The sequence below is a fragment of the Tursiops truncatus genome, chromosome 3 (genome assembly GCF_011762595.2).
Source record: "Tursiops truncatus isolate mTurTru1 chromosome 3, mTurTru1.mat.Y, whole genome shotgun sequence".
Lineage (NCBI taxonomy): Eukaryota > Metazoa > Chordata > Mammalia > Artiodactyla > Delphinidae > Tursiops > Tursiops truncatus.
The window spans coordinates 87,747,513-87,769,205 of NC_047036.1; the positions used below are offsets into that span (position 1 = coordinate 87,747,513).

At 38.4% G+C, this 21,693-nt stretch overlaps 1 protein-coding gene across 6 annotated transcripts in view; it reads right to left on the minus strand.

Annotated features, from left to right (window-relative positions):
• FBXL17 (F-box and leucine rich repeat protein 17) overlaps positions 1-21,693 on the minus strand; it is a 478,542-nt gene that overhangs the window by 198,885 nt on the left and 257,964 nt on the right. Inside the window, exon 7 of one of the 6 annotated variants that reach the window (XM_019940799.3) lies at positions 19,700-19,797. The exons of the other annotated variants lie outside the window; for them this stretch is intronic. Within the exon in view, the coding sequence (XP_019796358.1) occupies positions 19,785-19,797 (13 nt within the window). The 3' untranslated portion in view covers positions 19,700-19,784. Of the gene's footprint in view, positions 1-19,699; positions 19,798-21,693 lie in introns of those variants that run through there. 6 annotated transcript variants of the gene reach the window in all.

The following is a 21,693-nucleotide window of genomic DNA, read 5'->3' on the forward strand; positions in this document are numbered from 1 at the left end:
TGATGGCCATGTGCAAAGCAAGAATAAGGGAAAAATCATTCTTAAAGGATAATTTTGTGTTATCTGTTACTGTGTTTTCGTGTATATGCGTCATGCCAACAGTAGGTATAAATAGAAAATAAGAACTCATAGGAGAAAGTTGCAAAGGAAGTTATCCTCATTAAAAAGCTAGATTCTGTAACCGGCAAGTCAGAAAATCACAGAGGTAAACTAAACTTCCTGCTGATCCACTGAGAAAAGGAAGATTATTTTATTTTTCCTGCTCCCTCCCTTCACCTAGCCCCAGTGGTTACAGTCAGTCAAGAAAGCTGCCTTCCTTTTCTTGATTTCAAAGGGTGTCGTGCCCCCCACACTGCAGGAAGAAGAAATGAGAGCTGACGACTCCATACATATATCTTTCTAATTTCAAAACCTTCCTCAAGCAGATGCCTGAAACCAAGTTCTACAGTGCTGATAAATGATTTTGTTTCACTTTATATTCTAGGCTGCTAGATATAATTATTTTGAGGCTAGACAGCACTCCAGTGGTCAAATAACAAAACTAATCTGCAGACTACTCTTACAAGGAGAATTACCCATTTAGATTAGTTGTTGGATTCTTCCTCTACTGACGTCCTAAGATATTTCTTTGGACACATGGCATATATTTCAAATTAAAATATTACGCATTAAAACAGCAGGTTAAGTAGACGTTTTTCTCCTTATAACAGATTTGTAAATGAATCTATCAGTGTTGGAAATCTCATCATAAATTACTCTGTTCACTATGTCATTCCCTTATATGCATTTAGGCCCTATAAAGCCAAATTCTGCAAAACGTTCAATAACACATCTAATCTTAAGGCTCTGATCAGGTTAACGATAGTTTCCTTCAGGATTGCATTCATCTTCACAGAGTGTGGTGGTCTTTAAAAACCACTGTTAGGTTCAGAGACATTAACTTTTAAAGATACTTTTAACAGTTCTTCCCTATTACTAAAAATCTTACCTTTCGTGCTAGGAAATACAAAGAGCTTTTCATGGTAGCATAAAGAAAGAAACTGCCATAAAATGAAAACTGAAAAACATACTGTTTTTAAGTTACCAAACAGGGTTTATTTAACAAGGGTGTACTTTATCACTACAAAGGCTTTCAACCCATCTCACAAGATGCATCTTCTTTTCCTACTGTTGTTTCTATTGCATAAATCAAAACAGGACTCATTAGGGTAAACCAAACTTCAATTGCAAGGATCTCAGCGTTTCTGAAAACATAGATATAAAGATATCCAAGTTAATGTCACTTAATTAAAAATATATAGGTTGCTCTGGACAGTTTTTACTAACCCTGGTCCTTATTATCTGAACTAGTGAGATTAAGATAATTTAGGGCTGAATAGTTCCAGAGTGCAGCAGAGCATAAAGGCCTTCTAAAATAGAGAGGCCCAAATCCAGAATACCCACTACCATGTAACTACCACTGGGAAATGCAATTTTAATTTGCAGGAGGATTTTAAGGAAACTCTTCAGGGTAAATAACAGTGAATCCTAACCAAAAAAAAAAAGGGAATTCAATAATTTTGCAGATGAAGCAGATAAGACATTGCTACAACACTTTTAAAACCAGCCAAATGCAGTTTCTTGATTGGAAAGAGCTCTCTGAGCTAATTAGAATGCAAAGCACCTTGAGATAAAATTTCACGAAAGATCGATTTGTGAAAACGTTTTTTGTTACTGAGATAAAATGCACTACCACCCACAGACGGCACGGCTAGGACAAACTCAGTCGTCCCACTGAAATTCCCAATGTGTAACTTTTGGCTTGGCTGCCAAAACATGCATTTTAATATCCTGTTTCGAAAGTAGGACTACAAGTACTAAGATTTTTATAATTCTATTATACTCAACCAATCTGTATGAAGTTCTCAGGTAAAAGACAATGAGCAAAATCTTTAACAGGAAGTATGTGCTTCAGGACTCAGTAATATTTGAAAAACAAAACTCCATCTGTGGGCTTCCCTGGTGGCTCAGTGGTTGAGAGTCCGCCTGCCGATGCAGGTGAACACGGGTTCGTGCCCCGGTCCGGGAGGATCCCACATGCCGTGGAGCGGCTGGGCCCGTGAGCCATGGCCGCTGAGCCTGCGCGTCCGGAGCCTGTGCTCCGCAGCGGGAGAGGCCACAACAGTGAGAGGCCTGCGTACCGCCAAAAAAAAAAACACAACTCCATCTGTGTCACATATCTCAGGTGTAGGCTTGAAATTAAACAGAAAACTTCATCTCATTGTTGGCATCTCCAGTTGTGAGGATGACTTAATTGAACTGCATGGATTCCTCTTTGTGCCAATCTCAATCTGGATCCAAACTGATACCAACCTGATTCTAAGTCACCTTCCTTATCCACAGCACTTTGGGGTGGAGGTGGGTGCTGAGAATCATTCTGTCCTCCTCTAACCTTGCCCTGACGTCACAGAGGAAGTAGCTCTGAACACATCCTTCCCAAGCCTAATCTCTTCAGTCCCCCTGTGATACTGTGATGTATAATAAGAAACAAATACTTCATCTTCCTCCCTCATTTCTGGCACAGAGCTCCTAAAATCCTTAGACTTTCCAAAGCGCTGAGAGATATAAACGTGTTTTTGTTATGATAATGAGGTGACTTTTGGATCCCATTTAAGGAAGGGGCTGATTGCCAGGAGAACCAACCTTGTCCTTAGAGGATTGGAACTTTCTGTCCCGACCTCTTCCCCTGACCACCTCTGGGAGGGGAGAGGGGCTGGAGGTTTAATCAATGGTACCAACTTAATGAAGCCGCCATAAAAATCCAAAAGGATGGTGTTTGCAGAGCTTCTGGGTTGGTGAACACGTGGAGATTTGGGGAAAGTGGCCCGTTTAGAGACTGCATGGAAGCTCCTCACCCTCTCCCCATACCTTGCCCTGTGCATCTCTTCCACCTGGCTGTTTCAGAGTTATATCCTTTTACTATAATAAACCAGTAACCTAGTAAGTAAAACGTTTCTCTGAGTTCTGTGAGCTGATCTAGCAAACTAACTGAACCCAATGAGGGGCGCATTAGAACCCCCAATATGTAGCCAAATCATTCAGCCAAATGCTTCAGCTGGCATCTGAAGTGGAGGGCAGTCTTGTGGGACCAAATCCTTCACTTTGGAATTTGATGCTATCTCTGGGTAAACAGTGTCAGACTGAGTTGAACTGCGGGACACCCAGCCGGCATCAGGGCTTGTTTGTTGGCGTGGGAAAAATCTCCACACGTTGGAATCAGTAATCAGAATCCTTACCTACCTCATTCCAAACTTGACTATTTTTTTCTTCTTATTCCTCTCTCCCAACCTCAGTCAGCCTTTCTCTCTCTCCTGTGTTTCTCCATGCTCCTTTCTCGAATTCTAAAAGGAACTTCCCTTATTCTGTTTTACCCCAAAGTCATTATCACATTTTTCCCTCCCCTTCATGAATACACACCAAATCAGTTAAACTTGCTGTCCCTTCTGTCTCATCTTTCATTTACTCATTGGTACATTATACTCTAGTTTCTAACCCACAAATAGTAGATTACAACTCCAGCAAAACTACCTAAGTCACACGATTTCCTAAACCAAAAATCCAGCTTAGGATCTTACCCTAAACAGCTTCCACAATATCTGGTTTTGCCAAATACCCGATTCATGAAGCCGTCTTCTCTTTGGCAGCATCAGATTGGCTCTTCTCCTATCGTACTGATTGCTTCTTAGTCTCCTAGCATGTGTTTCCCCAGCTCCCTTGAATGGCGTAACCTCATTTATTCCAAGTGATGTGTATATCACTCTTCCCGAATGCCTCCCAAATGCATCCTTGGTCCTGATCTTTATCCCTAATCTTTATGCCTGCGACACTTGTCTAAATAGACTTCAACTGAGATATAACATGTCTAAAACCAGTCATCATCTATATCCCCTCACACCTTATTTTACCTAACTAAAGTTTAAGAAAGCTTACTTGACCAAATGTAAAGAGTTAAGTAAGAATGCTAAAAGAATTCTTACTAACACCCCCAAACCTTCACAATATGTTACATAAATGAGAGAGTTAATACCGCAAGTTCAAGAATGAGCAAAAGCCAAGTCAAGAACTGTTATAATGTCACGATCTGCAGAAATATTCCTAGAGAGGTTGACAAGGAAGTCCTCAGCAATATCTTAATCTTAACCACCAACTCATTCTTCGTTAACTCTTCTGCATTAGACATTTCAGATGTCTAGCGGCAGGCTAAGTGTCGCTCAACCTTCTCGACGTGAAATATGTTGCATTTAGCAGAAAAATGTTATGGAGCTAAACAAATAAAAGGACCATACCTGAAGTGGAAAAGATTAAAAAAGGTACATGGGATCCCATCCATAAAACTGCTGAAATACATGTGCTTATTTTCTGATAAGCTTCTTTTCATTTACACATGTTTTTGCTTCAGGAAGAACACTTTTAGTCCTATGTCAAGTTACAAAAGTTAGAAATGCCCATAAGGCTATATTTTAATGCTACTTCATAGCAATAGCTGGCTAAATGGCAGAGTAAAAAGGACAAAGTAAAAAATGACAAACTCTGTGTCTATACTACTACATTTGGAACGTGAAATCTAGGGAGAAGCCACTCCCTTTATTTAATGGATAAAGACTGAACTGCATTGATTTTGAAATTTCAGAGCTAGAGTGGTTATAAGGGTGGAAGAGAAGAGTATTTTAAACATCTATGAACACCTTGCTTACTTTCTGAAGTAGCTATGAAGACTTGAGATATAAACAAATAAAAGAAAATGTTACTCATGAATTTAATTACCATCAATTATAAGGTACTATCTACAGGGATCTAAATTGAAGTCAAAACCTACCATGAGAAACAGTACACGAGAGGAAATGAATGACAACCAAAACTTAAAAATAAAAAAGTAACTAACCTGTTCTACGTGGAAGGCTCAGCAGATGAAGATGAGAAAATATAGCAAAGCTTTATAGCATAAGCTAGTTGCTCGAAAATCCAACATGTTAAGGACCTTATTAAGGAAGCATTCAGTGCTATATTTATAAAGCATTTTCTATGATGAAATATAATGGAATAACATAAATTCGTACTGAGGATTAGGTCAATCTCATGAAACCAGGCACCAGGAGTTTTTAGGTAGGAAAGAAGTATGGGGGGTAAAAATGGGGTGGGGGGAGGGTGACACGATAACAGCTTCTATACTTGTCTTATAATAAGTCATTGTATGACCAGATCATGCAAAATCAAGTAGATTTAAATCATTTTCTTGTTAGAAAAGTAGGACACTGAAAGCTATATGGTTGCTCATTCATTCATTCTTTATCCAATATTTACCTGTTACCCATTAACTGCCAGGCTCTGTGCTAAGTAATAATGAAGATGACGCCTCTTCTCACAGAAACAGACAAAACTGAGCAACCTGGTGAGTGCTCTCACAGACGTTTGCGAGGGTGCTATGGAAACCTAGGGGAGATGTACCTAACCTAGCAGGTCTCTTTTGTTTAATGGGAAAGAAACGCAGTTAGAACTAGGTCTGGATAAAATGCCAATAGACTGGGTTCCACAGAAGAGGAAGATGCATTCAGGAATAACTGGAAGCAAGGACAGTGAAGTCCTACTTTCTCTGTGTTTCTTTCCATTTCTCTCTATACATTGGCTTCATTCTCTCAGGATCATTGTCTGCACAACTCAGAACCAGGGCTGAGGAAGCTCTGTTTTGACACCTTCCCAGGCTTGGCACTGGACTGGGGATCTTGAGCTATGTTTACAGTTGATCCAGAATAATCACTAAACAAGCCCTCTTAGGAACACTACCTTAGAGATCTGAAGCCAAACCCATCTGATGTCTGAGAAGGTGATGAAATGTGAACAGCAAAGGTCAAGTGGTTAGTCCTGGTTCAGCAGGAATTGCACTCCCTGGGCCTGCTTACTAGAAAGCTGGGTGCTTCCTAATGAAGCTGGTGTAAACTTTACTGCCGGCCTTGACTATGTTGCTGAAAAATAATTTGTATAATGATGAGGCAAAGTGATCCTGAAACTCTCTCCACAAGGGCCTTTTTAGAATTTTGGACATGTTCCTTAAATAGGAAGTCTCAAGATATAATTGCTGACTCCTGATTAAAAATAAAAATAACATATTTGATATTTGATGTGATGGAAGCCACAGGGTGGAGTTTCAATGTTTTTAAAGACAAGACATTCCTTACCTGTGCTTTAATCCTCAGCATTACAGAAGGACCAGAGAAATTCATTAGAGAAAAATAAAATATCCTCAAACTCAAAAATTTCATCATTATTAACCTCTGCTTGAAAAAGTTAAATGTGCAATTATAGGCTCACTGGGAAAACATAACCAACCTAGTTATAAAATCTGTACGGTTATTTTGTGGGTGCGAGCAATGAGGTTTGAAGGATTATCTCACAGGGGCTGTAGAAGTGGCAAACTTTTCTTGTATTTCTGGTTGCATAAAGCAGGCTTGTCTCTTGTTTACTACCCAGCAGTTGCAATGGGGGTCATTTACACAACAATTATTTAGAAGTAACTCCTTTGAAATGCATTGTGTGATTAATTGACTTGGCTTCAGGAATGCAATGTTGTTTCTACACTGTTGTTCACTTCAACCTAATGCCCCCTAGAGCACAGATCCAATTAAGAAACAAGGCAGGGAGGCAGATATTAAGCGAACTATTTCTGTATCACACAGCACTTCCGTACAGGATTGAACACCACCACCTACTGTCTGCAGGCACTTGATTTATTCAGTGCATCCCTGTGACGCTGGGGTTACGGGTGATGGAAATGAATAGGATTTAAAGTAAATGTCTTAGAGAAAAATTAAAACCAGATAAATTTAACTTATTAAGAAGTGCGTTCTAACACAAAAGCCTAAATGCAGCTAAAACTTAATTTTCTCTTAGAAATACAAAGGATAACGATCTGGCCTATGGATTATTTCGGTATATAGTGAGAGTAGAATTTTCCTCTTCAATGAGATGTTTCCAATCAAACTGGCAAGGGGAAACAATCTTTTTCACAAAGATTTGCATTTCCCATTCTTTAAAGGAGAAATCACCTACTCTGTTAATAAAGGCAAAATCAGGAATCAGCAGAGTCACATACCAAATGCTCACACATTGAGCAGTTAGGGCCTTTCCTCCTCTAACATAAAAGGCACGGGACAGTAACACACAGGGTCTCCTTATAATCATAGGTTCAGACAGTACTCAAGCTTCGCCTGGCAAATAATGTCCCAGTTGTTCCCCCAGGCCCCACTCCATCTGAGCCCACACAGTTTCCTTTCCCTTTTTTCTCTCTCCAAGTAACTTTCTACTCTGCCTACTTAGCTATACTCCAGCATCCTCTGGGCTGCAAACTCATTAAGACGAAAAAGCTTAAGTCCAACTCTCAATTCTACATACAAACTGAGGACAAAAGGCTTCCTGGTAAAACAGATCTCCAATGTCTGTCACCAGCATAAGGCCCCAGTGGGTGAGAAAACTGGGGAAGCAGGAAGCACACGGGCTCAACTGTAATTCCATCTCTGTCCCTACTCTCTGACCTTGGGAAAATTACTCAGTGTCTCCCAGCCAGTTACATATTTACATATAAAGACATATGGAAAATAAGGGTTACAGAGTGTTTCTCAAAGTCCCCTCTGGTAACAAAGCACTAAAGCTGTAATGTAGAAAGAGCAGTAGTTCAACCATGGACTTAGGCTCAGATCGCCTGGTTCAAACCTCAGCTGGGTCACTTCCTAGCAATAAATGCCTGGTCTCTCATCTCTAAAATGGTGACGCATCTCATAGCATTGTTATGAAAATTAAATTACTCAGTATTATCAGTAAGTGCCCAGGATAATGCCTGACACATATCAAATGTTCCGTATGTGTTAGCTGTCCTCATTGTCATTCTAAAAATTTCCAACCACAGATTGGTGTGCAGGAGCCACCTGACACTCTGCCTCTGTTCAGAGTAGATAAAATTTCACATAGTAGCAATCTTTTCTTACTTCAAGTTTTCTTACTTCCTGGAAATCTTCCTTTATAATTTGCAATATGAGCTAAAACATGAGCCACAATGACAGCCCAGAGTGATCCATTTCACATAATAGCAATCTCTTCTACTTATTTCAAGTTTTCTTGCTTCCTGGAAATATTCCTTTATAATTTGCAATGTGCGCTAGAACATGAGTCACAATGACAGCCCAGAGTGATCCATGAGTTCCTTTTTGGAAAATATCAACTGATAATAATAATGAAGACAAAAACTGTAATAGCATTATTGTTTTGTCTTCAGTCCCTTTTATAGAATTTATTTCCCAACTTTTGATGAACAGATTGAACTATGCTGTGTCCGATCATCTTTGGCCAAAAGTAATAAGAAAAGATTGTAAAATTAAAGTGAAGAAAGTTGAATTCTTACAATACCTAGGGGTAAGTGAAGCCTTTCAGTAGTATCTCAATAAGAAAATTTATTATTTAAAGAAACGCTGTCAATCAGCTACCTGCATTTTTTCAGGAAGGCAAAATTATACATCAGTATTATGGAAATTTTATGGAATTAATGCCTTATTTTGTCTTTGTCCATGACTGAGAGGACAGAAAAATATAAGGAAAACCAATGAAAAATATAACCTCCAAATAATCAATATTTAAGGAGGTATAAAATATGAAAACTCTTTAAATGGTAGAAAACATCTACCTAATGACTGTTTTTGGAAAAGGAAAATAAAGTGAGAAACACTAGACCCCTATCCTTATGGCTTCATACACACACACACACACACACACACACACACACACACACATACACACACACACAAACACACAGTTACGATAGCAACTATTTTGATCACACATAGGGATACACATTTTCCATTCCTTCCCTAGCTCTGTGTATACTCACAAAACATCTGTGTATACTCTCTAGGATTTTCCCACTCGTGAAACAAGGCATCAGTCTCAGAGTTTATGAAAACATTCAACTATAGACACCTTCAAGTATATGGGAAATGTAAATGTACTCATTAAATATAATTAAACACGACCGAAAATATGTATGGCGGAATTGCACCAAAACAGAGCAGGCAGCCATATACAGAGACCTGGGCCTTGAACCCTGACCAGTTGTCCACAGTTTGGGCAGCAGCGTTTAGCATCATCTATACGAAGGATCTGTTTGACACCTCAGCTAGGAAAGGGAAAAAAACAACTTTGAAAATGGAAAATAGTTTCAGACTGATTTTCATAAGAAAGGTGGGAAACTCACTGTTTAATCGTTTCTACTTAGCAAATAATTTATCTTTCATATTCTTATAAAGTGGCTTTCTTCTGTGTTATCAGTAAAAACTAACACTGACCTTCCTCCTGGAAGGTTAAACTTTTAGCTTCTGTTTGAAACGCTAGAGTGCCTTTTCTCAGAAGAAATGCTACATATACAGGCAGCGAGCAATGAAAAAGAATACACCATCTCTCCGACCCTTCATTAGTCAGAGAATCTTGCCAACAGCAATGCTACTTGTATACTGTCTCTGCATGAAAAACTGCTTTCAAGGGTAACCTTGCTAAGGGCTATGTCTTGGCAGAAAGAAGCAAACTTTACTTTTCTACCAGTTTGCTCTGCATGAGAAACAGGTGTTAAGGTATGAAACGGGGCTCGGAGCGGCAGCAAACTAAAACTCACCCCAAATAAGTTTCATCTGGAAAAAAAACACATAATAAGCCTGCAGGGCCGACATGTTTTTGCAAAATGCAAATCAGGAAAACAGGTTAAGGGATTAAATACTCTTTTGCAAAAATGACCATAGAGATTATAATCATTAATTAAAATCATGTAAATAATTTTATGAAAGAACTCTCCCTTTTTATCTCATAGGTTTCAAACAGCCTAATGGTAGAAAGGTTTAGTCTCAGAAGAGATTCTCTAATTAAAACTAGAAATCTGGTATAATTAGTAAGTGTCAGTCTGCAATCTCAACCACTTAGTAAAGGCAGAGAAATCAAATGCTGTTGTTTTATAAAAACTCCAATAAAATCTCTGAGAAAATGAAATTTTTATAGCGTCTACTTCCTATCTATACAATAGGTGTCCCACATGGGACTAGGAACTTGTTAAGTGGATAAATATTTTAACACTTACAATTCATATATGCCAGTTTTATTCACTTTTCTTTCTCTCTGGAGTTTCAACTTGACCCACAAGTCAGCTTTCAGTGATTTAACTGGGGTTTACATTTTTGAATTTTCTGAGCTCCTTGATTCTTTCACTCCCAAATACCCCATTATTATCTCCATGCAGAAGTGAACCAGAGCAAAAGAGACAAGATGAAACTCAACATATCAGTTACAAATGTTGATTCCATTGTCCTGTGTAGTCCCTCCACCCTCCTTCCCTGCATTGGATGTTCCAACTGTATGAAAGCTTTAGTGTTTACAAGTTTAATTTATCTTCCTAGTAACAGCTCAAAGAACAAGGGGAATTGGGTTTTCCGCAGCTAAGTTTCTGGTATATAAGTTGGTCTGTAGTTAAGCACACACAAGTTAGGAAAACCAATTACTGCTATCAGACAACAGCACAGTCAGGGATAGTTATCAAAACCCCATGTCTCATCGTTTGTTGGTGGCTTCCCGTCCCTTTTCAATACCCCTGACTTCTCCTGGGAATCCATGGGCTTCTAGAAATAGACTCTATCCCTGGCTCCAGGAATGGACCGCTGAGCCTCGGCTAAGCCAGTCAGCGCCTTCAGTACCTCTGCCCCTACACTTAAGCTCCCACAGTCCAGGCGGGGTCGTCTCAGGACCGCCTGAGCTCTGCATAGCCCCACCAGATGCTCTTTCCTGCTTTGGCCCAGGTGGTACGCAGATGCGAGGCCACAGCTTCTTTTCTACCATCAGAGAGGTCAGCCAGTGGGAGAAGCCTTCTATACCCTGAAGACGACAAAGTCAAGAGAATCCCAGAGAATGGAGCTGAAGCTGCTGGATGAAGAACGCTCTGAAGCCCACCCGCCCTCTGGGTCTCTGTTTACATGAGCCAATAAAGTCCCTGAATGTTTGAATGAGTGGTTGTTCTTGCTTGTAACACAAAGAATCCAAACCAATATAAATGTATACAGGGTATTCAACTCAATTACATGGAAAATTGCAAGACAGTGTGTTAGCGATGAGATGCGCTGCTCAGATTCCTCTTCAAACAAGGACTTGCTGCCAAACATGGGGTGGCGAGAGCACCAGCCTCGGCTGTTGACCTGGACTGTAGGGTCAGCCTAGGCTGTTGACCTGGGCTGTAGGGTCAGCCTCGGCTGCAAAGAGACGGCTCATCCAAGCAGCAGCCTATAACAGTGGCTGAGGGGTGGGCGGTACACAAAGACCTGTCCATTTCAGCCCTAAGCAGCACACCTGGACCGGCAATGCTAGCTCCACAGGGTCGGCCAAGACCTTGGCGGCACCAGCATCACGGTTTGAATTTTCCCTCTGCCCAATCCTCCCTCCACACTTCCTTTCACAGTAGTTGATACCTAATAAACATCTTAGACCCCAACCAACCTCCATCTGAGTGTCTACGGCCAAAGAACCCAAGAGTGTCAACTTTCACATTATAACACATCACAACAACATAAGAAAACCGAAGAAAAATATATGTGTGAAACCACATAAGGAAAATCCTCACCAAATCCCTATAAACAAAATGCAAAACAGATTTTCTTCTACCCCACCCACCCCTCTGCTTTTCCAACCTTTCTTTAATAATACAGTTTCCTTTGGCCACACATATTATAGAAACCTTGGTAAAGGAGTAAGGCGTTATTTAACAAATCGGAGTAATACAATTAAGTTGGCTGGGAACCTACTGAAAATTGACAAGGCCTGTGAGCAATGTGATATTTCCCAAGAGTCACCAGTTTTGCTTTTTAACTTTATCTCATTATTGCAATTTTTTATTGAAGGAGATTTGCTGTATAATCTGGGTAAGATTTCAAGTATTTAGGTGATAGGAAATAGATGTTTTCAATCAAAATTTGCTGTGAAGCAAATTTCTTTTAAGTGAATCCCATTTTTAAATTAACTGCCATTGTAAAGTTGGAGATCAACTGTACAATAAAAAGATCACACCTGGGGGCTGGGCTTCCCTGGTGGCGCAGTGGTTGAGAGTCCGCCTGCCGATGCAGGGAACACGGGTTCGTGCCCCGGTCCCGGAGGATCCCACATGCCACGGAGCGGCTGGGCCCGTGAGCCATAGCCGCTGAGCCTGCGCGTCCGGAGCCTGTGCTCCGCAACGGGAGAGACCACAACAGTGAGAGGTCCGCGTACCGCAAATAAATAAATAAATAAAATCACACCTGGGAATGCAGGTTTTCTTTAAAACTAATACAATTAAAGATATAAATAGCTTTGATAAAACAATGATTTAGGGATTCTATTCTCGTTGCCTCATCACACGTCTTCCTCTCTAGTCATCAAAGACGTTCATATTTAAAAATCCGTAGATACTCATCCATCCCTTTTGGTTGTCTTCTCTAAAACATTGTCATTCCCCTGACACTTCTCATACTTTTTTTCTTTACGCGGGCCTCTCACTGTTGCCTATCTCAGAGAATGGTACTACCCTCCATCCTGTACTAAAAAACCCAAACCAAACAGTCTTAGCTACATCTCCCTCCTTCACTGTCTCCCCACATCCAAATCCATCATCAAGTCCTGTTAGTTCTGCCTCCAAACTTTTCATGTGTCAAGATAAATTCTTCTTTTTATTTATCTTTTCAACCACTGAAATGTAAAAAGCAGTTTTAGCTCATGAGCTTTACAAAAACAGGTGGTGCACCAGATCTGAACTACAGGCTGTGGTTTGATGACCTGGGTCTTATAAGAAACAAACTGCACACCTTCCTAAGTTTGTATTACATGGTGTTTTAAGGGGTTCTCAAATATCTGGTTCTGTTTTACTTTGTGGGTTGTTACACATTAACACAACACACATACATACAGTCACCCCCTTTTTTCTGGTATACTACAATAACCAGTGAATTAACTTGTGCCACCAAGTTTTGGGGTTCCCCCCCATTTGGGGAGGGGGGCTCTGCTTAAAAGAATCTCTTCTCTGCCATCTTGATTAAAATGAAGACTATCACAATGTGACAAAGCAAACTACTAAAACCAAACAAAGCTTTCCATGTACAAGTACTTATTTGTGTGAATCCAGATTTTTCTCTGAAATGTGCAACCTGAACAAAATACAGAAATAGATTTAAAGCTAAAGCCAGTATTGTTTTGCAACTGCTATGCAAAACACGTAATTTAAAACTAATGGCAAAAATAACAAAAGTAACGAACATTTACTGAGTCCTTACTATAGACCAGCCCGTTTGCTTTTTGAATTAACTTCTTGAGTAAATATTATATACATGTGAACTTGTGTGACAAAATTATAGTTTTTAAAAAGTCACATTTTTCTGTTTTCTATGTTGGCATCTTGTGTACAATTTGGTTTGGAAAAGGAGATCTATTTTGACTTTATTTTTCCTTTAATACACCACCTGCTTTGGCATTTTATTGCATATTCTTGTTACCACTTGCTACTTTGCTGTCTGTTTTATGTGAACCTTGCTTCACCCATCGGCAGGCTGTTAAGTATGCTCCTTGAGGTCAGGCATCAGGCCTTTTCTCCCACTCCTTACACGCAAAATATATATCCTACATACTCCCCTAAAACAGGGTTCAGCCCATAGCAGCCCTCCAAGAAATGGACTGCTGCTTATAAAAGTGAATTTTTAACTTAATCTGTGAGCTCCTTAAATCTCCATTTGCTTAAAATACATTTCAGTTAAATTGAGGTGCATGTAAGAGTTCTTGTAAATATTTAATAAACTCTAATCCTTATATTACATTGCAGATTAGAATAATATCTAGTAGCAAAATAAAAAATTTAGTTTTAGTAACAGTATAAAATAATCATGCTTTCTTTTGTTAATTCATGTGTCAAACTCCTCTGTCCAGAAAACACAACATCCCTCCTCTGTTTATATTCTGGCGTTATCTTTGGCATCTTCTAGGCTGAGAAAAATTGTGACTTCAGACATCAAGTATTTTTTAGTTCCATATATTACTTTACATACTAAAATTTATTTGAATGCGCCAACAAAAATTAACTAGTATCTTTGTTGAGATTAATGATCAGAGTATCTCTACAAAGCCTCCAGTGTACATGTGGACCAGTCCATAACTGGACGTTTTCTAATGACCTGTCACACACCAAGGAAAGGTGAACACAATGACAGTAGCCAAATGACACCCAACACTCAGCCTTGAGAAACTAGAGGGTGAGGCTGGGGCTGTGTGTCTATATTTAAACAAATAAGAAATTTACAGGGAAATTTTTATAGGTCTCATTAAAGACTTTCCTGAAATGAGTACACAAATAGGTCTGTTAAATACCAGAGGGATGAATGTTTCCCAAAGGGAAGAGAAGGAAAATAAGCAGTAAGTACTGGATTTGTGTATACTGTTAAGATGTACTATATATTTCAGAGAATTTGGTTATTTTGTTTTGTTTTGAAGAAAGCAAGGACAAGGAATTGAAGGGCCAATTACAGTATGCTCTCTTTAATCACCAAATTCAATAAATATATAACGAATCTGTAAGATAATTAGAGAATCAGCAATGGAGAGAAGAATAAAACATTTCTAAACCATTTACTCACATAAATAATAAAATATTCAGTTAAATTTTTAACCTTACACATACACAGACTTCTTCGCACCCCTTCACTCCCCTCTCTCCGTCCCTGCCCCAAATACCATGCATCATACATACTTCCAAGTATGTTTCTATGGAGAGTAACTAAAATTCAGTTTTTATAATTTATTAAAATTGGTAAATATTTCCCTATTGAAAAAAATCCCCTTTTCTGTATTTTACATACCATAATACACTCTTATGATAATAATCCCACTAAAAATCTTAATCTACTTTAAAAAGGTAAAATGCCTTAGCTTAGGGCAGAGAGTTTTCTCCCAGTGGAACTACAGCCCCCTTGAGTTTTATAAGAAAACTCAGTCCTGCAACACCTCCCCTCCCCGCATCTTGTCAGTAATTTACTAAGGAAAAGCAAAACTTTTTAAGAAAGCAAAGTTGAATCCACTGATGTGGAGCATTAAAATGATTACCAAAGAAGATTTCCTTTGAATTTTTAATAAGAAACTCCACCTTGAAATGTATCCAAAAGCTAAAAAGGTAATTTACACTGCTAGATATTCCCTAAGGGTCACTAATGAAAAAACATTAAAGCATACAGTGCTGAGCATCTTAGCATCTCAGAAGAATTTTCTTTACTACCCATTCAGGTTCACAATCCTACTCTGACAGTTTCTAACGTCTTTCGATTTAGTAATTTCACTGCATTTATATTTGCAAAGATTATATGCAGACCTGAGTGAGAGTTAAATGGGTAGATCTGTCTAAGAGTAATGACAATAGAATAAGATTTAAAAAATTTAACTCAGTAGGGTGTCTATGTTTTATTCTAATGCCTAACTCTACTTCAAGATGCAAGTAAATGTAGGATAATGTGGAAAGAAACAAAGCATGATTTTTAAAAATCAAAGCCATTAAGTACTTAGAAAGCCACAAATTCAGGTTGCCAGAGCCAGAACACACCTGCATGCACTATAATCCTTAATTTGAGATGTCCATATGTGAGATGTGCTCCTTTGTAGTTCCTCAATCACTCAAGATTCCAAAATAGCACCGAAAAGTCTATGGTTTAAACATCAAAATTTGTACTTGTACATAGTATGCTCTCTGAAGCTTACAAAGAGCCTTGGCCTCTTAAACTTAAAATGATTACTAGAGCACAGATATAAATGCAATCTGTGGCACTTAGCAGCATGTGCTACTTCAGTCATTATTCTGTGCAAATTATGCTCCCTGCGACCAGTTAGTTAATCAAGAAGCAAGGGCAAAACACGAGGGAAAAGCTCTTCTGCACAAGTTACAAAATCATCTTTCTGATAAAATGCATAAAATTAATTATATATCTCTGTATATCTTATATCCAGAAACTTGTTCAAACCCTGGTAAACTCGGCAGTTCTATAAGGGAGAGGCTACTATTATATGACCAAGTTTCCTTAATACAAATGCCAGTAGGACAAGTATATAACACTGTAAACAGTATGTGCCATTTGGAGAAAAAAATCCAGGAAACCTCTCCTTACTCACTCATTCTATTTCTCTCCTATATCTTTAAAGAATACCAAAACTATCTCTAAATTCCATTCTGTTCATTCACATGGACAATAAACATTTAGAAATTTCTCATTCAGGCATAAAAATGTGTCTGTGGTTAACTAACACAAACAAAAGCTGCCAATGTGCTCCTACTGTTTTATGGGAGAAAGGTCTTTTTGTAATTGAAAATATATTGCTTTCAAAATCTGTAAGGGCTCTCATATTCTGTTCTAAAAATGTTACTGTCTAAACCATTTCTGGGGACTAAGTATTACATGATTTACTCTGATTAGAAACCTTATGGAAGCTGAAACAAAAATAAAAATGATTTTAAAAGCCTAAATTTTGAAAGGCTCATATCAAAATTGATAGAAACTTAGCGTACCAACAAATAAACCGGTGAGTGACCTTCTATGAAAAATCAACTTAATATTTATCTTGGCATGCCTATTTCTTATGCATTTTATCAGAACACTTCAAAACTGGTAGGGAACCAATGCTACCAATCATCACACCAAGGGAAAAAAACTTGCTTCTCTGGGCAAATACGATAAGTGATATATTTAGCTTTTCCAATTTACATATAAGGAGTCCCTCTTAGAAAGCAAATGTGTCATTTATGACATTCATTTAAAAATCATAACATGTCATATGTTTACATTTGGGGGGCGGGAGGACATGTATTTTTCTTTCTATTAAGTATTTTACACGTGCTCAGAATCCGACTTCTGAAGATCTCTGAGCAACTTTTATAAATACCATCAGATGGCAAAGTTGTTCACCTACAACATGAAAATGAAGGAAGAACTGGGAACAGAAATCAGTGGGAACCTCAGATGCTTTCTCACTTGATATGTGGTATTTATTTAACTTTTACCATACTGTTAGGAAGAAGGAGAGGGGATGGTATTTATGCCCATTATGTGGGAAAACTCAAGCTACATAACATTTAAATAAATTATTTTAGTAAGCTATTAACAAAGAAATTGGAGAACAGAAGTCTCCTCCAGCTTTCACCCTGTATGCTACACAGAATAAATCGAGAAGCTATTCAAATTAACGAGATGAAATCTAACATCGAACTGATTTGATAATTTCCTGACAACTGAGGTCATTTTTCTGTTCAACAAATCTTAACATTTGTTATGTTAGGAACCTTTATGTACAATTTATCACTGTTAATATTAGGCCAGAGGTAATAAATGGCAAATGTAGTTACACTTTATTCACAGTAAGGGCTGATGTGATGATAAATTGCATCACTCATAGAGTTTTCACCTTTAAGTCAGATGCCAGAACAAAATGGCACAAATTCAATTTGTTTGAAAAGAACTAGGAATTTTATGAAGAGAACTGTCTTCTTAGAAATGAGAAAAAACGATAAATCAATTTCCGAGACAGGTAAAATCAATGCTGAACATGGACATGCTGTCTATGACAAAACATAACTTTTAAAAACATAGATGAAATTGTTGTTTAAAAGTTTAAAATTCTGAAGAGCTGAAAATGCTCTGGGTCTGTTTAAACAGTATGATTACCATACCAATCTAGTTATCTTCCTAGATATAGACTCAGTGTTTTAAAACGGTTATGCTTGTTAGCAATTTCATAAAGTTAAAGACTCCAGGAAACATGATCGATTACCGCAACACAAAATATTCTATGATTTTGTTTCTAAATGTTAGTTACCCTTTGCATATGTACAACAATTTATTTAGGCATGGAGAGCCCACATAGGAAGCACTAGCAAAATGATTTTTCAGCTCAGTAAGAAACCATTAATTCATTATCAGTAACACAGCTCCTGTGCAAATGGAAAATATGGTGTTTTTCAGACATGAGCAGGAACAGCTTTTAATTTAGACAGTTACTCACACAGGACAACCTTAGTGTTACAAGGCCCATTTTCTCCAGAATGTCTTTGGTGGCAGCTCAAAATTAACACCAAGTTTATGGACAAACTTCTGTCTCAAAAGACTATCAGAAACTGCTTATGCTACCCTGAAGGGAAAGAATGTGATAGAGAGCAAGGTAGAGCGGAGTAGGAGAAAGAGAAGGAGAACATAGTCCACATATTGGCCCAGATTCGGAAATCAGATTATCCAGGAGTAACCACTTGGAAGAACGAGTTTGACATCAAGCAGACAGACAACAATAGGTTCCCCTTATTTGGGGAGTTGGGCGGTGGGGGTGGGGTGGGGTGGGGTTCACGCAGCACCAACACTGTGCCTGGATGTCCAGTCAGCATGGAATGAAAAAGATCAGGAAGTAAGGAGCTGTCTGAACAACTAGGAGGCAGTGTGAAGTTCTGGGTTAGACAGGGCAGGCCCTACAACAAGGGCTGAAAGGCCGGCAGAAGCACGCCAAACCCAAGCGTCCTGCTCAGGTTTCCTGCTGGATGTTAAAGAGCCCTGTAGAATGTACAGGAGAAAGAAAGCCAACCTACAGTGTGTCAGTGATGAGGGAGTGGCATGGATTAAATGCTCCTCTATGGAATACTTAGCCAGTCCACTATTGGTCAAGGCAAATCAAAGTACATATATTATTTAGAAAAAACCCTACCCCTAGGAGAGTGAGTCACAGCTTTAAGATTTTAAGTTTTTAACACACAGAACTAAGAAACTCATCTTTGCGTGAAGGGCTCTTTGTGACATTCTGATCCCAGGTTAAAGATTATATCTTCAGAGGTACCCTTCTTGACCACCCAACATCTCTCTCCATCACATTAAGTTACTCTAATTCTCCAAATACCACTTTATACTATCTGATAGGCTTTTTACTTGTTTATCTTCCCACAACCCCTAAAACGAAAGCTTCAGGAGAACAGGAAATCTGCCTATCTTACTGACCACTGGATCTACTAGACACTCCGTAAACTCCTAGTAGACTCTACATTAGAGTTTAGTTTTAAAAACTAAACTCTAATGTAGTTGATAAGTGGTCAAACTAAGCCAAACAAAAATGAAGCATAAAATAGTTTGTTATGTGATATGAATAGACATTGGCATACTTATCAGTTACTTTTGGTACATAGTACATCTTTCATTCTCTTAACTGATAATCTGTAATCCAAAATTTTTCCATGTCTACAATGGTATGATAAGTCATAACCAGAAAAATGCAATCATTTTCTCAGTTACCTTATGGAGAGTAGGTTACGCCTGGTATGGGCTTACTGCTTATACTGCAATATATTAATGTTTTAGAAGAGTGTTCATCTGTGGATAATCTATATTAGAGACTAATTTAACAATCCTAATTATCTCAAAGATGCTAGCATTTTAGCTAATACACTATTCATAGCATGATTTTTTTTTTTTTTTTTTTGCGGTACGTGGTCCTCTCACTGTTGTGGCCTCTCCCGCTGCGGAGCACAGGCTCCGGACGCGCAGGCTCAGCGGCCATGGCTCACGGGCCCAGCTGCTCCACGGCATGTAGGATCTTCCCAGACCGGGGCACGAACCCGTGTCCCCAGCATCGGCAGGCGGACTTCCAACCACTGAGCCACCAGAGAAGCCCATAGCATGATTTTTATATCCATATCCACCGCTAGCATCCTAAATGCAATCACTAAAGGAAAAATTAATTATTTACATGTCAGAATATTGTTTGCATATCATAAATCCTCGTAAAGTTTTTTTAAGGTATCTTCAATTTCTAGATTTTCTTTAGCAAGAAAACAGTTCATTCAATGAAGCCATCATTTTGAGCAACCAGAAATTATTTTTTAACTTTTTATTATGAAAAATCTCAAATAAGTAAAAAAAAATAGAGGAAATGGTATAATGAACATTCATGTATGCACCCCACAGGTCAACGATGATCAACTCATGGCCAATCTTTTGTCATTTATGTGTTGACACTTCTCTCCATTCCCCTCCCCACTTTGAATTGCTTTCAGATAATCCCAGAATTTATGTTATTAAATTTGTATGTCAAAATATATTTCTAATAGATTATCAGATTTTAAATATTCACATAATGCAGGTTTTTCATGGGGTTTTTTGGGTGTCATTCTTCTATTTTATTTTATTTAAAAAATTTTTTAAACTTTTTATTTTATATTGGAGTACAGTTGATTAACAATGTTGTGTTAGTTTCAGGTGTACAGCAAAGTGATTCAGTTATACATATACATGTATCTATTCTTTTTCAAATTCTTTTCATGGTTTTATTAACCTGTTTATACTTTATTAGGAGCCTGTTGGTTTTTTTTTTAACATCTTTATTGGAGTATAATTGCTTTACAATGGTGTGTTAGTTTCTGCTTTATAACAAAGTGAATCAACTATACATATACATATATCCCCATATCTCTTCCCTCTTGCATCTCCCTCCCATCCTCCCTATCCCACCCCTCTAGGTGGTCACAGAGCACTGAGCTGATCTCCCTGTGCTATGCGGCTGCTTCCCACTAGCTATCTACCTTACGTTTGGTAGTGTATATATGTCCATGCCTCTCTCTCGCTTTCTCACAGCTTACCCTTCCCTCTCCCCATATCCTCAAGTCCATTCTCTAGTAGGTCTGTGTCTTTATTCCCGTCTTACCCCTAGGTTCTTCATGACATTTTTTTTTTTATAGATTCCATATATATATGTTAGCATACTGTATCTGTTTTTCTCTTTCTGACTTACTTCACTCTGTATGACAGACTCTAGGTCCATCCACCTAGGAGCCTGGTTGTATTATACAAAACTAAAATATGCTTTAAAAGGACACTTAGGAGGCTCTTCTTGATAATTTATAATATCAACAGTAGTTTCAACACAGCTAAAGTAAGTTTTTATTCCTGGCTTCTTCAGGTACCTTCTGGCAGGCTCTGATTACCAAATTTTTATTCTGTTATTAAGAATAAAAATTAGAAATGAAAGGCAAGTTATAATGCCATAGTTTTAATCAATCACTGGAGCTTAATTTTTCCTCCTTTCTTTGCTTTCAAGGTGAAAATATTCATAAGAAGATCAATTCATTCTTGGAATTTAGATGTACTACGACAAATTTAGACATCTCACTACAAATACAGTTGGAGCTGTAAACATAAAAGACCAGAACATCAGAATTCCATAGCAAAAATCTGTGGTAAATTACCACAGATTTCAGAAGGAAGACATTTTGGGGGAAGAGAAAACACTGAATGTCTACACTGCTCTCTAGCTTAAAGAATTTGTTCTCCAGGTCTTTGATGTGAATTTCGGAGAGCTACCAAATAAAGGGGTAAGGCTATGTCATTTTTACATCAGCCACTTGTTTCTGGGCATGCTAGGAGGAGAGGCATTCAAGAACCTCTTCAGAACTTTGCTTTCAAAATTTAATTATGAGTGGAATAGCATAGCAGGAAGACAGAGAAATTCAATGAGTGTACATAGACCTCTGTCCACAGGCCAAGATTTTATTTCCAAAAGGACACAGGGCCTTCTCATTGAACAATGCCATGGTTAGCTCATCATACCGACACAGGGCTTGTG